Genomic DNA, 16,126 nt, shown 5'->3' on the forward strand with positions numbered 1-16,126 from the left:
TTGTTTCTTCTCCCTCAACAGCTTTAAAGATGCAAACAGTCTCTCCAACAAGCACTCTTCCTGGCTTGTATTCAGGACCTTTAGTTAGGATTCATAGTAGTGGGCTCTTTGGCTCCCAGCCATAGCCCCTCTCAGCAGAAGTAGTTTGCAAGACCGTTCACTGGCCACTGTACCCTAACCACAGTCAGTGTCACTAATGTTAAGGGTGGAAGCAAGCCAGGTAGAATTTAGAAAGAGAGGGCACTGGTCCTGAACAGTTAAAGAAAGGGAGGTGGGGCTGGCAACAAATAAATTAGCATAACAAAATAGACTACTGGGATCCAATGAAGTGGAAGAGACAAAGAATGGGTCTTTACCAAATGAGCCAGACCTTGAAAGAAATAAAATGCAAATACAACAGCTTGCTTTTCAGACATGGAAGGTCTACCTACACCCAGTAATATCCTGCTTTCTGTCAGGTATACCAGTCCGCAAAACTGTATAAAAACCCAAAAGACCTAAATACTTATGATGTCCAACTTAAGGAACATCTTTCTCCAATTAACAGAGATTTTTTTCTTTTATTGTTTCTAATACACATACATTTGGTCATTCCATATCACTTGCTGTTTTGTCAACTTCAATCTTATTTGCTCCAAAACAAGGATTCAAGGGCTAAATTCAATTATAGTATCTTCATCTTACACTGTAAATATTGCTAGTATCACTTAACTAGCAGATTGTTAAAAACAATGTGAGTTATACGCATCAAAATAGTTTGTCACAATTCATAACTGCTGAAAAAAATATGGTAACAGTGAAGTATTTGAATCTTACACAGAATTACAAAAGGAACACTTAAATTAAGGTCAAATATGTGTATCAGTTAGTAGCAATTTAAAAGTTAGTCTGTAATCTCAGTGCTTGGGAGGCTGAAGCAGAGGATCCTTGTGAGTTTGATGCCACCCTGGGCTACAAGGTGAGTTCAAAGCCAGCCTCAACTGTACAGTGAAACCCTGCTTCAAAAAGACCAAATAAATAAATAAAGTTAATGTGAAAAAAAAAAAGAGTACTTGTAGTATTTTCTCTATTTAACCAAAGATAGATCATAATGTACACTATATATAAATAAACCACAAAATGCACTAATATAAGGGGGAAAATTCTCTGAAGTAAGTTTCAATGTCCGTGAATATCTTACTTTAATACTTACCTGTAAAAATAAGTAACCGGGCAGTACATTGTCAAATGATGGGCTCAGATATATTGGTTCTGTCATTCTTATACCTATACCTCTGAAAAATAGGAAACCTAACATTAACCCACATCAATTACACAGCATCATTTCTCAAACATGTCAAGTATAAAATGATTTGCCTTTTTATAACTTTTACCTAACATGTAAATAATTAGAACAGTGCTGTGAATCAGTTTTGAATGTTGACCTCAAGGAGAGGCCAGAATTAAAAAGGATAAAATGGCAAAACTTTGACTTGCACAAGAGTTTCTTTAGAATTCTGGATAAATTAAAAAGTAAAGAATATCTGATTGCAGAATTGTCCTAATCTTTCCAGTAACCAACATATAACCACTGTTAATAACTTTCCAGTCAACAAACATTTCTTGACTATTGAGTTTATGAGGTACTATTCTAGGTACTTGTATAAAAGCTGAAAAAATTCCTAGAGTCCTGCTGGTGCTAAGCAGTGACAAGCACAGTACTACTCTCATCTTTTTATAGAGTAACTGTCCAGGGCAGACTTAATTGGAAGATGATCTTTTCTACGTCTGTCCCACTTCATGAGTGGCAGTGTTGCTGATAAACAAGGGAAGGGCCAGGCCATGGGGAGGCAGTGACGTGCACGGCAATCACAGAGGTGACCAGAGACCACTGAGGGCAGAGAGAGCATATACACATTGTTAGAGAAAGCCAACAACTTTATTTTTAAATGGCTGCTTTCTTCTCCCACCAACAAAGAAAACATTATTCACAGCCTGGCACCTCAGTGTAATTCCTATAAGCCCAGCGACTTGAGAAACTAATGCAGGAATGCAAGATTGAGGTCAGCCTGGGAAACCAAAGAGAGATTTTGCTCATAGTAAAATGCAAAGTGGCTGGGGATACAGTTCCATGGTAAAGCTCCTGCCTACCAATATTTAGGCCCTGGTTATAATTCCCAGTACTGAGAAAGAGAAAGACGGGGAGGGAAGAGGAGGGCAATAGAAAGAAGGAAGGAAAGGGAAGGGAAGGGGAGAAGACTACTCAGCAAAGTAACTGTAGCCAGGACATCAAGTAAGCAAATGAAAAGTATACCACTAATAATGACTAACAGACGCAATCAAAATACCAGTTCTTATTACAGATCCACACACAGCCAACAGCTACATAATCTTTATAGTCACAAAGCCTTCTAAGAACAAAATCAGTTCTTGGCTGTTTATAAAGTATTACTGTCACTGGGCTGGGTTTGAGGGTTCCTGAGGCTGAAAATAAGGAACTTAACTCATTTACTTTTTAAAAGTGATTCTGTAGATTTGTTGACTCCTGTCATAGAAAAAGAATTTTCAGGACTCATCAATAAAAGAGGCCAGAGAAGGTTTGATTAGAGCTAAGAGAATGCTTTCAAGAATGGAGTGTGGAAGGGGCTGGGGATTTAGCTCAGCGGCATAAGTGCCTGCCTTGCAAAAGTGTGGTCGTGAGTTTGATCCCTGGTACGGGTAAACATACAAGAGTGGAGTGCGGGTGCTCAGAAAAATGAGGCAGCTACCAGCTGGAGCAGGGCACATTTAAAGGCTGCCTTCAAGACGGTGATCCAGGGCATGTATTCCCAGTCTGCTGGGTTACAGGGCCCGCCATCCTCTGTGGCACATGAACTGAAGTGGAGATTTGCTGTTTGGAGTTAGGACATACTGTCTCCAAAGCAGCTGCTTTTTGGGTTGGAGGACAGGGCGATTTGCAGAAGTACCTAGTGTCTGGGGACAGGTTATTATAAAGGGCCTTTAGAAATTTAACATTAAATTAGGATGGAAGGAGGGTGACATAAACTAGAGTGGCCTCCAGAAGCAGGAAAACAGCTTGTCTGGAAGCCACAGTTTTTCTTAAAAGTAGAATTTTAAAATCTCAACTTCCCAGTCTCCTTTCTACTTAGTTTTATTTCTTCTATCCTAATCTCATTGCTCTCCATTCAATGTTCTGTTTCTTTAGAAGAATTAATTTGAAACATACAGAAAAACCTCTGCAACATGGGAAAGTGACCAGGGTTCTAGTCCAGTTCTGGACAGACAAATTGACATGGTTTTGTAGGTTGTTAACCCTGGAGCACTGGTGCTGTCTACAGCATTCCTAACACAAGTAAAATATGAACCTAGTTTATCTATGAATTTATTCAGAGCCACAAGTGGCTAGAGGTAATTTAGAAGTAATTGTATCTTTATTTTGGATTGAATAAATCCAAACATTATGAGTGTTGGTTTTCTGGTACAAATATTTTTAATTTACATTAAAATTATAAATTACATTAAAATTATAAATTTTTCTGACTAAAATGTTAAACAGATCTAGATGAGTCATCTAATTCATTTTCTATCAAGATAAGCTTCAATGTTCTTCAAAGACATAAAAATTTTCAAATCATTAAAATTCAAAAGGACAAGTAAAATCATTTAATAATTACATTATGACTAGTCTTAATTGGACTTTTAGTCTCATCTTTCACCCTTTTTAAAATAGTAAGATTTTTTCCAAAAATCATGGAACTATGGATAAAATATTTTCCTATTGAATTAACATTAAAGACGTATTCATACAATGCAACCAGATAATGTTTACATTATTTTTAATAATCTTGATACATAGAAAGCATGTTTGTTTCTCCCATAACACCCAGTGACTTACTTCAGTTCGCATAGGCCACTGAAGATTTCTTTGCGGCTTCGTGCAGAAATTCCATTTCCAAGAAACACTTTTGTTCCATCAAACTCTCTGGCTCCTTTCTTACATTTCCCTTTAATATCGGAGTACACAGAAATAACATCTCCAGCTTTCATAACTAAGGAAAGGAGAAAATCATGTTACAGTGATCTGCTCTTTGGCAGGATAGTAGTCTCTAAGTAGAATGGGAATCTCTAAGAACATCAATAGTGGATGAGCACGTCAGGCTTGCTCATTAATCTATGAGCAAAAACACATTACAGAAAACTTTACATGCATACCTAATTTGTTCATCCTTATCAGATTAAGTCCTTATTGGTGATATTAAATGCAAAGCTTGGAAAATACCTTTTCAAAAACTGAAAAGCATCTCAGTAAAATAAAATGAACTTCCTATTCAATAATACACGAGAATTTTAGAGAACCATTTACCTTACAGTACTTACAGCTCGAAGCTGACACAATTCCTGGAACATACACGTGGGCTCCTCGCAACACTGCATTGCCACACTGCGCCCCCACAACAGCTTCACACTGCTGCTTTTTTATGTTCTTTCTAGTTAAGAAAAGAGAAATTATTTAACAAAGTAAGAGTCTTCCTTTGGCTATAAACTTTTTCAAAGTTTCAAAATAAACTCTATAAAAATATTATTAGTCTGAATTGTCATGAATAAATAAGGAAAAGAAAGCTGAAAAAAAAGGGGGTGTAGAAGAATAGTTATAAAAGGGGAGGAAAGAAGGGAGAATGGGCACTTGAAAGAAGAAAACTTCCAAAGAGGTCCATCTGGGGGAAGGCAGGCGAGTGGCACAAGAAATTGGTTAATCACTGAACAAGCATTACTTGTCCTAGAATAGCATAGGAGGAAAATGACCTTCTGTTGCTTTCAAAGACTAAAAGAGTACAATACACAAGGTATTAAAAATATTGCTATAGTGATAAATTGTTACATGATAAATTATGAATCAACTGTGTTCCATTTTCTTTCACGATGTCCAATTATCAAATCTCAATCAACTTCACAACTTTATGGTATGCAGGACGTTCCTGGGCCCATCCATTCACACTGCTGCTTTTCTGTCTTTCTTTTTTTTTTTTTTAAGACAGTAGGGACCAGGACTTTGGCACTAAACCACACCCACAGCCATTTTAAATTTTTTATTCTGCTACAGGATCTCGCTCATTTGTGCAGGTGGTCTTGTGACCTTGTCTCAACCTCCATCAGGGTTGGGACTGTAAGCATGTACTGCTGTGGCTCTTTGCCTACTTCTTCAAGATGCAAAATAGGCCATTGAAAATTTCTTTGTGGCTTAGTGCCTACAATCCTCCAAGTTCTAAAACATGTCACTGTCTTTCCTCACTTTGTACTACTTTACCTCTAAGCAATCCACAATTTCAATAACCATTTAAAATATAACTCATGGAGCTGGCATGTGCCACACGCCTCCCAGCTACTCTGGAGGATGAAGCAAGAGGATCACCTGAACCTGCAAGTTTGAGTAGCATTAAAAAAAAAAAAAAGCACAAAGTCTATGTTTAGTCTTCTAAACTCTAGACTAGCATTTCTAGCTACTCGCAAGTAGCTACACATCGATGCTCCACCGTTACTTGACAAGTCTGAAACAGTATTCACTTTTTCTCTTTCAAATCCTTGGAATGACCCTAAAACTTTTCATTGTATATTTCCAATTGTTTTCCTTCCTTCCTTTCTTACTTTCTTTCTTTTTGGTAGGAGGAATCGAACTTAGAATCTCACACTTGCCACACAAGCACTTGTGCCGCTGACCTATATCTCTGGCCTAATTCTTTTTTATTTTTATTTTAAAGAGATTAAGACAAAACAGGAAATAACAGAGCAGATCAGAACAGAACAATGTAAGCAAAACAGTATTTCATCAGAAGACAACCCGTAATTAACAGTAACTACCACGATGTTTCTTTGAAATAGTTGAGTAAAACTTCATATACAATAGTATCAAACATAACAAAATAGTATAAAAACATTCAAGAGAATGAGAGTATTACAGGGTTTTCAGAACCAAATAACAGAAAACAAACAATGGCTACTATATTATCTCATTTTCCATAGGAAATTTGTTTATACTTTCACACGTAATATAATCCAATAAAGTGCAACATGATAGAGCCAATGGAAACACAAGAGCAAGAGCATGGTAGGACTTCAGAGTAAGATGATATTATATCAGTACTGGCTATTATAATGGCTTGTTTCGGGGGCTGGGGATTTAGCTTAGTGGCATAAGCACCTGCCTTGCAAGCAGGCAGTCATGAGTTCGATCCCTGGTACCGATAAAAACGAAAAAGACAAAAACAAAACAAAACAAAATAATGGCTTGTTTCTCTCAAACTAGCTGTTCATACCATCGCAGATAATAAAATCAAAAACCAGGACAAATGCACTACCAACTGCAATTATTATAAGGCTTCAAAACAATGCAATGGGGAGTCATGATTACCCTAAATTCTTATGTACTCTTAGTATTTCTTACACTAAAGAGACTACAGTATTTATACACGAGTTTGACTTATTTCCCTTATGAGTATGGTCTCAAGTTGCCCCTATTTATTAGTAAATATCTCAATGTGATCATTCTTAATAGCTGAGTAGTACTCTATTGTACAGAAATACCACATCTTTTTTATCCATTCCTCAGTTGATGGACATTTAGGTTGTTTCTAAGATCTGGCTAATTACAAATTGTGCTGCTATAAACATGGGTGCACATATATTACTGTGGTATGATGCTTTTAGTTCTTCTGGGAATATGCCCAGAAGTGAAATAGCTGGGTCAAATGGGACTTCCAATCCCAGATTTATGAAGAATCTCCAGACTGACCTCCATAGTGGTTGCACCAGTCTGCACTCCCACCAACAGTGCAGGAGAGTTCCTTTTTCCCCACAGCCTCTCCAGCATTTGTTGGTAGTTTTCTTGATCTTGGCCATTCTTTCAGAAGTAGATGGAATCTCAGTGTTGTTTAAATTTGCATTTCTCTAATGACTAACGATGAACCTTTTTTCATGTATTTGCCATTTGTATTTCTTCATCTGAGAACTGTGTATTCATCTCAGATGCCCACTTTTGGACTGGGAGTTTCGGGGATTTGATTTTTTTTAAATTTTTATGTGTTTTAGACAGAAGTGCTTTGTCTGAGGGACAGTTCACTAAGATTTTTTCCCAGTTTGTGGGTTTTCTTTTCACTATGCTGGAGATTTCTTTTGACATGCAGAAACTTTTTATGCAGAAACTTTTTAATAAGATGTGATCCCAGTTACTGATTCTGGGAAGTAGTTCCTGTACGGTTTGATTCCTGTTCATGAATTCTCTACCTACCCCTATGTCTTTAAGATGTTTACCTACTTTGTCTTCCAAAAGATTTAGTGTTTCTGTTTTAATATTCAGATCTTTGGCCCATTTAGATTTTAGTTCAGAATATGGTGATAGGCATGGGTCTAGTTTTAATTTTTGGCATATGGAGAGCCAGTTTTTCCAGCACCATTTATAAAAGAGACTGTTGTTTTTCCAGTGAACATGTTTGGCCCCTTTATCAAAGATAAAGTGGTTGAATAGGTTGGTAGTTGTGGTTGTAACTTCTATTCCATTGATCTTCAGATCTATTTTGATTCCAGTACCATGTTGATTTTATTATAGTAGCTTTGTAGTATAATTTCAAGTCAGGGATTTTGATGCCTCCTGCCTTGCCTTTGCTGCTTATAGTTGCCTTCACTATTCTACGTCTCTTCTGGTGAAAGATGAATTTTAGGAATGATTTCTCTAGGTCTTTGAGGTATGTTGATGGTATTTTCACTGGGATTGCATTGAATCTGTGTAACAGTTTTGGGAGAATGGCCATTTTCACAATATTTATTCTCCCTGTCCATGAACAAGGGATGTCCTTCCATTTTCTGAGATTTTCTTTGATTTCTTTTTTTCAGGGTATTTTAGTTTTCCCTGTATAGATCTTTTATTTCTTTCGTGAGATTAATTCCTAAGTATTTCATTTTTTTGGATGCTAGTGTGAAGGGTGTGGCTTCTCTTATTTCTCTCTCCGTAATTTTGTTGTTAGTGTATAGAAACGCTGTTGACTTCTGAGCACTGATTTTGTATCCAGCTACACTGCTTAATTTATTATATCTAGGAGTCTTTCAATGGAGTTTTGGGGGTCTTCTATGTAGAGTATCATGTCATCTGCAAATAATGATAATTTAACTTCCTCTTTTCCTATTTTTACCCCTTTTATTTCTCTCTCTTGTCTAATTGCTCTGGCTAGTATTTCCAGTACTATATTGAATAGGAGCAGTGATAAGCAATGTGCCTGATTTTAAGGTAAAGTCCGGCCTAATTCTTAATAAGGCAGTATTATCTACTGAGACAGCAAATAAGAAGTCTTAGAGCTATGGTCTAATGGTATCTGCCAAAATGCATGGATTGGAAACTTAATCCCCCATGCAACAATAATGGGATGTTGCTTTTAGGAGGTATTTAGGGGAGAAAATTATTTTTACATTTTTAATCATTTAAGAAAACTGATTTATGGCCACTACCAGAGAGCTCACAATGAATTAATGCTGCTACAAAAAGGGCTTTCAGAAATGTGTGCCCTCCTTCTTGACTTTATATGCTCCACCACTGGAGGACACAGCAAGAAAGCTGTCACCAGTGCCTATACCTTGATGCTGGGCTTTTTCACCACCAAAACTATGCAGAATTTCTTCTTTATAAATTAGTCTCAGGGATACTTTTAGAGAAGCGAAAAGCGAGAATGATACCCAGCACAATCTTCAAGCCCTAATTCCTAAAAGTAGACACTCCATGAGTCACTAGGCCATGCTTTCCCCTTCTGACAGCCTCCTGGGCCCATTCTCTGACATCAGACTTGCATCATCTCTTAATCAATTACAAAGCACACTTTGTTCCTTTTACCTTGATTGGTTTCCAGATTTTCCTTCCACCTCTAGTGTTCTGCAGCTTCACTCTGAAGTATCACTATATGGATTGTTTTGCTTTGAGACCTGTAGTTCTAACATTAGTAGTTCTAACAATCCTGGAAAATACTTAATCATCACATTGTTTTACTACTGTTTTCCCTCCAATATTTGTATTCTATAAGTGGCACTCATTAGAAATGTGAAGAAACTTCTTTCCACTATGTGATTTTTATTTTTGTATTTTTTTCTCTGCTGCATTCTAAATAATTTCCTGGGTTATCAACAAATTCAGTAACTATAATTTGGGTCTAGTTTAACTTGTGGAATATTTTTAATTTTAATGCCTTTTTTATTTCCATAAATTCTGTATCAGTTCTACCTTTTCTCCTCTCAGGTCTTTAATCATTTAAGAAAACTGATGTATGGCTACTACCAGAGAGCTCTATTTGTTTATGTTTTGGGAGAAATCTACCTCTGTAATTTATTGTACATGCTGATTTTCACTCTTGGTGATTTGATTTCTCTTAACAAATGAGAAAGTGTGTAGCTTGGATTCAAAGTGCATAGTGACAAATGTTTGTACTTGGGAACCTGAAGCAAGTGGACTTCAAGTTCAAGGGCAACCTAGGCTGTGTATTCTGTCTCCAAAAAACAAGAAAAGAAAGAAAGAAGAAGTGAAAGAAGGAAGGGTGGAACAAGAGAGAGGAAAGAAAAGAGGGAAGAGAGGGGGAACTAAAAAGGGAAGGGGGAAGAGAGAGGAGGAAAGGAGAAGTTTACCACTCCAGGATGGTTTTGCTAGGCTTGTGCCAAGTACCTCAAGTATTTCATGGGACTAAATCTTTATGTCAGTTTCCTAGACTGTAAGTTTCAAGATCATTTGAGTAGCAAGAGTTTGGAATTAACACCTGTATGATGTACAGAATCACTATTCTGAGTTCTTACAATTATTTTTTTTCAACCCCGAGAGACACTTCCTCACGACACCTTTACATTGACAGACACTTCTCAACCCTTGTATAACACTTGTTATTAAAATAAAAGACTAGAAATTTAGAAAACCAACCAGCGACCTCCTTTCTAATACCCCACCCCCTAGTATCAATTCACATGCTTATTACTGTTTTTTGGTTATTCATTTCTAATGCCTAAATAATTCACTTACTTTTTAATCACTCAGCTATGCATTTTTATAGTTTATTTAGCATTCCTTAGTATACAAAATAGGAACATTTTCAGGTTATCTAGTTTAGTGGACTATATTGAAACCAAAAGAGAGAAAAAGCTTCATAACTTGCCTCTAGTTCTATAATTTATCTTCTGTAAAAAAGTTGAAATTTTGACTGTATCCTGATGTAACAAACTCATTTAATACCATGATCCACTATATGGACATGTGTGTGGACATACATCTATCTGTAACAAACATTCCCTTGAAACAATACTTTCTCTACGTGAATTGTAATAACATAAAATATTTGACTTGCTTTAGAAAATGATCATTAAAGACCATTAAGTTAACTTTACAACCCACTAATGAGTAACTATTACCAATATATTTCTAAAATACAGGTCCAATCATCATTTAATAAAACTATGATTCATGTATTACCCAGGAGGGGGATTCCTTAGTTTTTAAAAGCCCTTTATTTTCCTTTATATCTCACAGTCTACCTCTCCCAACTTCCACAGTCTAAACTTTCACTCATCCTTCTGAAAACTAATTCAGCTGCTAACTTTGATCACTTTGGTCATAACCACCACTTTTAAATTTTTGTTATTTTCACTTACACCTTCTCTCTACTTCACATAACTCTGCCCACCTTACCCTATTAGCTTAATTTCTATTCATCCTTCCATTCAACTAAGAGAATGTCTGCTTAGAAAAAATCTTTACGAATTTCTGTGTACTTGGTCCTTCTTATTCTATGCTCCACTGGTATTTAATTTATACTTCTGCTATGGCAATCATAACACTGTGACTTGTACCAAAAATCCCTGCCTTTAGGCTGATCAACTGTGTCTCATTTTCTTTTAAGACTCTTGCATCCTTTTTTTTTTTCTTTTTTCTTTTGGTACCAGGGATTGAACTCAGGACCTCATGCTTGCCAGGCAGGTGCTTATACCACCCAAGCTAAATCCCTGGCCTAACTCTTGCATCTTATACACAGCATAAATTTAAAAATAGGTTTTGTGACATTTTAAGAAAGTTAGGAGAGGAGCCAGGGATATAGCTCAGTGGCATTGCACCTGCCTGGCAAATGCGAGGTCTTGAGTTTGATTCCCAGTACCAGGGGGGAGAAAAGACAGCAAAGAATGAAATCTGGAATGGACAATTGTGCAGAAAAGAGATAATATACCAGGTTTTTCTAGGCCTGGTGGCATATGTCTGTAATCCTAGCACCCAGGGATAGCTGAGTCAGGAGAATCACCCTAAAGTATTTAATGAGACCATGTCTCAAAAAATGACCAGAACAACAACAAAGAAGAAAACTCAACAACAACAAAAGAAAAGCGAGCCTAAATTGCTACCCTTTGAAAGATTGGCCCTTCATTAGTGTTGGGGAATTTAGATGACAGGAGGACACCCCCTAGATATTCCTCGTTTAATGATCTGCTTGTTTAATGAATATTGGGAGCTATGATCCATCTTTTTCGGTACAGTTCTGTACATCTTGTCTATAGAGCCTCAAATGTCTGTTTTGTACAGCACACCATATTTATACAATACTAATTTTGCTCCCTGTACCGTGTAGTACTATATATAGTTTTATGTTACACATCACAATGCTGCATGTCAAGAATTATGCAAATGAAAGCAAAGTCTTCAAGTTGGAGGTTCCTTTGACTGTTTTGTTGTTCTAAATATTGTAATATACGCACTATACACAATTCATTATTTAATAAACAATTTATTTAACAAGCTAGTAGCAGTACTAGCCCTCCCATTAAAGAATGTCTGTATTAACTGGAAGAGTGGTTCATGGTACAATGTAGTGTAAACAAGAAACCTTCACCAAGATGTTCAATTTTATCACCTGTGCTCACCAGCACAGAAGGTATGCTACAGGAAAAGATCTACTAAAAGTACTCTGAGAAAACATGTATCATCAGCTGTAGAGGTGTGCTCTTTACCCAGCCCATTCTGTCTAGTTCTTGAGCAAACTGTGAATCAAGGTGCAAATATTTCCAGTAGTGAGTGAAAAGCACCAAGGATGTGTTCAACATTTAACAGGGACCCTATGTATACAGTACAAAAAATAAAATAAACCAAAGGCAGATAAAAAATGTACAAAATAGGAAAATTTTCAAATGTCTCATTGTATTTTCAAAGAAACTACAAGGCTTCCAAAAAGGGTATAAGAAGAAAAAAATTAAAAAGTGTGAACTTGTAGAGTTCAGAAAATAAAGGATAATGGAAAGCATTATCCAGAAGCAGGGAGAGGTATCAATTGCTGAGATTTACTGAGTATCTATAATGTGCCATTCACTATTCTAAACTCACAAAATCTTGAAACTAGGAAGTGTTTTTAAACTCCATCTTAGAGACAAGAAAAGCACAGAGAACACAGACAATGTAGGTATTACTGACAAATGAGCCACTTCTGAATGAGTCCATGACTAAAACAAGCACAGACTTTAAGCACGTTTCCCTGTTGTACTCATTTACTCTGCGAACATGCTTACACGAGACCACAGATATACACGTCAACAGTTTTGGCAATAATGAAAATGAGAGAAAGCAATGTGTGTATCAATACAGTTTTATACATTGAAACATCTCATTGATCAAATATACTATTTATGTAGCTAGAATGAAATAGTGTTATACAAACTATGAAAAATTATAGGCAACAAGCAAAGATCAACATGAACTATTCTTGATTTTTAAATTATTTTCTAAAAATGTGTACAAATGAATGCACACTTGAATGTGTGCAGGTAAAAACCCAAAGACTATGAGAATTCAAATTCAATGCTTACAGAAGCAGAACGAGGAAGACTGATAGGAAATACAATACTTTCATGCTTATGTAAAATTCTAATTTTTGAACAAATTTGTCTTCATTTTATAAAGAAGGAAAAAACCCAATTAACTGTGTAATTATACAAAAAAATCTGTATAAAAGTAAAGAATAAAAGAGATTTGAGAGACTGAGAAGAGGCCAAATTTTAAACTTCATCAACTACAACTATGCCTCCTCATCAGGTACATAACCTTAAAACACTTGTGATTGTGATCCTCTCTAGCCAGCTCATTGGTTCAAAAGACATGACAGAAACCAGAATATCAGTTTCCTGGGAAGGAAGCAGGGTACAAGAGAATTTTCTGAGCTGACATAAATGCTCTGTAATCTTAGGTTATAGCCCATGGTTAGCCAACATCATTTATTTGGCAAAACTCATCAAACTGTATATATTAGGAGGGGCTGGAGATTTAGCTCAGCGGCATAAGCACCTGCCTTGCAAGCAAGCGGTCATGAGTTTGATCCCCAGTACCGATTAAAAAACAAAAAAAACTGTGTATTATGGAGGTTTTCATTTTACAGTGTGTACGCCATATGAAAACTAATAGAAAAAGCCTACAAGAGGTCCCGTTTGACGTAGCTATTCCACTTCTGGGCATATTCCAAGAAGAACTGAAAACACCGTATCATAGTGATGTTTATAGCAGCACAATCTGTAACAGCCAAATCTTGGAAACAACCCAAATGCCCATCAACTGAAGAATGGATAAAAAAGATGTGGTATTTTTATACAATGGATTACTACTCAGCTAAAAAGAAAGATCACATTGAGGCTTTTATAAGTAAATGGATGCAACTTGAGACCATCCTCGTAAGTGAAATAAACCTGACTCACTTGTGTATATCCTGTATTGTCTCCCTAGTATAAGAAACTGAAAGAGTAAATAAGATACAGAGTCTTTAATAAATATTGAAAAAGGGTAAGAAACTGCTCAAAGAGGTAAAAATAACATAGGGAAAAAGAGAAAAGGAGGAACAGAAACAAAGTAAGCTAAATTCATATATATACTTACGATTACTAAGATATTGTACTACTAATTCTATTAGTTCTTGGAACAAACAGATAACATCCATAGGATTAGATCAATTTTGCATGACTGTATCTGGTAATTCAAATAAAAGTTATGAAGATAACTATGCAAAACAACAAAAACTGTTGTGTTCCTACTAATTTGTTTTGAAAGCCTACATTATTATTGTTTTGGCCCTTAGATATAGTTATTCATTTGTTGTTTTGTTTTTTCCTCTAATATAGAAAAGATAGATGTGTATGTATATGCCTATAATTTCACCTAAAGGGTTTACAAGAATTGATTTTAGTATGTGTAATAGTATGAACAACTATGATAGAAAATGAGATACCATGGTGGCCATTGATGACTTCCTATCATTTTTGATTCAAAAGCCAATAATGCCTTTTTCTTGGGTTTTGAATGGCTTTAATCTGTTTTCAATTATTTGATTCCAACATGTATGAAGGTATGGACGGCCATTTTGAAGAAAACAAGAGACATCATGGTAGCCACTGTTCATTTCCTGCTGTCTTTTTCTGAAATCCTGTGTTACCTGCATTGTTTTACTCTGCTCTACTTTGTTCTGTTTTGTTTTGGTTTGCTTTGTTGTGTTTTATTCTGTTTAAAGTAAAAAAAAAAGAAAAAACCTACAAAATCGATGATTACAAAAATAATACATGCTTACACTAAAAGACAAAAACAATAATGTTAGAAATCAATATTCCTTGTGATTTATCCCCTTTTGTTCAATTGAACCCCCTCACAGTTAACCACTGTTAATAGCTGGGTGTGTTGTAGTTTCCAAACTTTTTCCACATATAAATGTAAACACGTAGTTGTATCTAATGAAAAGATTATAATTACCTTAAGTACAGTAATTTGCTTTGGGTACTTAACAGATCATGAACATCTTAATTGAATATTTAATTCATTGTAAAGGTCATAAAATATTGCATAATGGATAAATCATAATTTCTTAAATCATTTTGCTATTGCTGACTACAACTTTAACAAAATGTAAATGTTTATATTTATTATAATTCTTTTAAATTTAAAAAATCGTACAGCATAATTAGGAACTTTAAATTGCTCCTTAGATACAAAACTTCCATTAAAATATGAAAGTGTATTTTTTATTTTAAGTATATGCCTTACCAATATATAAATGAGTATAACAGTATCTGGTGCACAGTAATTTAACATAATCAATGTATTATAAACAAAAGCTTCGGCACACTTTACCTATGAAAGTAGAAAATATGTTCCTTCGTAGTTTCGTTGCATCTCAAAAGTTTTAATTTAGAATTGAAATCTCATAAGAAATACAAGTAAACACGAAATAAAACTTTTCAGAAAGTGGAAAAAATACTAATCACTGCATTATTTAGGTCTAAAATGTACTATGCTCAAGGTACTGGAGCCCACTCCTTGTCTTCTAGAGTATTTTCCATAATAAAGTTTGAAGTCTGTATCATGAATCTGTCTATAAAAAGCTGCTAACAATAGATGAACTCAATACTATTACTAACATTAAAAAAAGATGCTAAAATAGTTTTTTTTTTACAAAGAAAAATATAATTTTCAAAGGAAACAATCACAAACCTAGGTCCAATCACAGGAATAAGTAAGACATCCTCAAGGTCCGGATGCTGAAGAACAGGAACACTTAATCCATTAAACTGCTGTTAAAAATAAATACACAGAATTATAAAGCATTCAGTATTTTTGATAAATTTCAACTTACAGATCCTGATACTTAACAGATCTACCATGACAGGGAAGCCTGAGCTGAGCAATTTCATTTTATCGTATAGGAAATAAAAAAGCATCTCAAAACATTTTATCATTCTGAGGAGTTATGGTTTAAATCTAAAATGTCCCCCAACAGTCTCGTGTGCTCAGAAGTGGACGCCAGTCAGAAGAGACTAATTATGTAGGGGCATGAGCTGAAAGGGTATATTCTTGTCCCTTCTCCCTCTTCCTGTTGCTATGAGTTGAGCAGCATTCATTCACTTGATGTGTGAAGCTGTGAGAAGGCAAAGGTACAATAAAGACCCCAAGTAGGTGCACATGCCAGGTCATGGATTCTCTGCTCAGAAAAGCCACAGACATCAAGCAGAGCCAGCCCAAGAGTGGACACGTGGTCTGTAACTAGCATGGTCATAGTGGTCAGGCTGCCCAAGACCTTTGGAGGTCACTTCGGCCCACAACTTGCCCCAGGTGCTAGATACA

The 16,126-nt window shown here is 35.8% G+C and overlaps 1 protein-coding gene across 11 annotated transcripts in view; it reads right to left on the reverse strand.

Annotated features, from left to right (window-relative positions):
* LOC134473610 (tRNA (cytosine(72)-C(5))-methyltransferase NSUN6-like) overlaps nucleotides 1-16,126 on the reverse strand; it is a 46,660-nt gene that overhangs the window by 23,591 nt on the left and 6,943 nt on the right. For 8 of the 11 annotated variants that reach the window (XR_010043931.1, XR_010043933.1, XR_010043932.1 and 5 more), the window contains exons 3-6: nucleotides 15,497-15,576; nucleotides 4,357-4,466; nucleotides 3,875-4,028; nucleotides 1,193-1,274 (exon numbers count right to left, since the gene is read on the reverse strand). Coding sequence is in view for 8 of the 11 variants with exons in the window: in XM_063238581.1 (XP_063094651.1) it covers nucleotides 1,193-1,274; nucleotides 3,875-4,028; nucleotides 4,357-4,466; nucleotides 15,497-15,576 (426 nt within the window). In the remaining 3 variants the exon portion in view is untranslated. Of the gene's footprint in view, nucleotides 1-1,192; nucleotides 1,275-3,874; nucleotides 4,029-4,342; nucleotides 4,467-15,496; nucleotides 15,577-16,126 lie in introns of those variants that run through there. The other 3 variants (XM_063238580.1, XM_063238583.1, XM_063238586.1) reach the window with 2 other exon arrangements.

This window comes from Cavia porcellus, unplaced genomic scaffold (genome assembly GCF_034190915.1).
Source record: "Cavia porcellus strain 051 isolate PalLab524CR breed Dunkin Hartley unplaced genomic scaffold, mCavPor4.1 scaffold_27, whole genome shotgun sequence".
Taxonomy (NCBI): domain Eukaryota; kingdom Metazoa; phylum Chordata; class Mammalia; order Rodentia; family Caviidae; genus Cavia; species Cavia porcellus.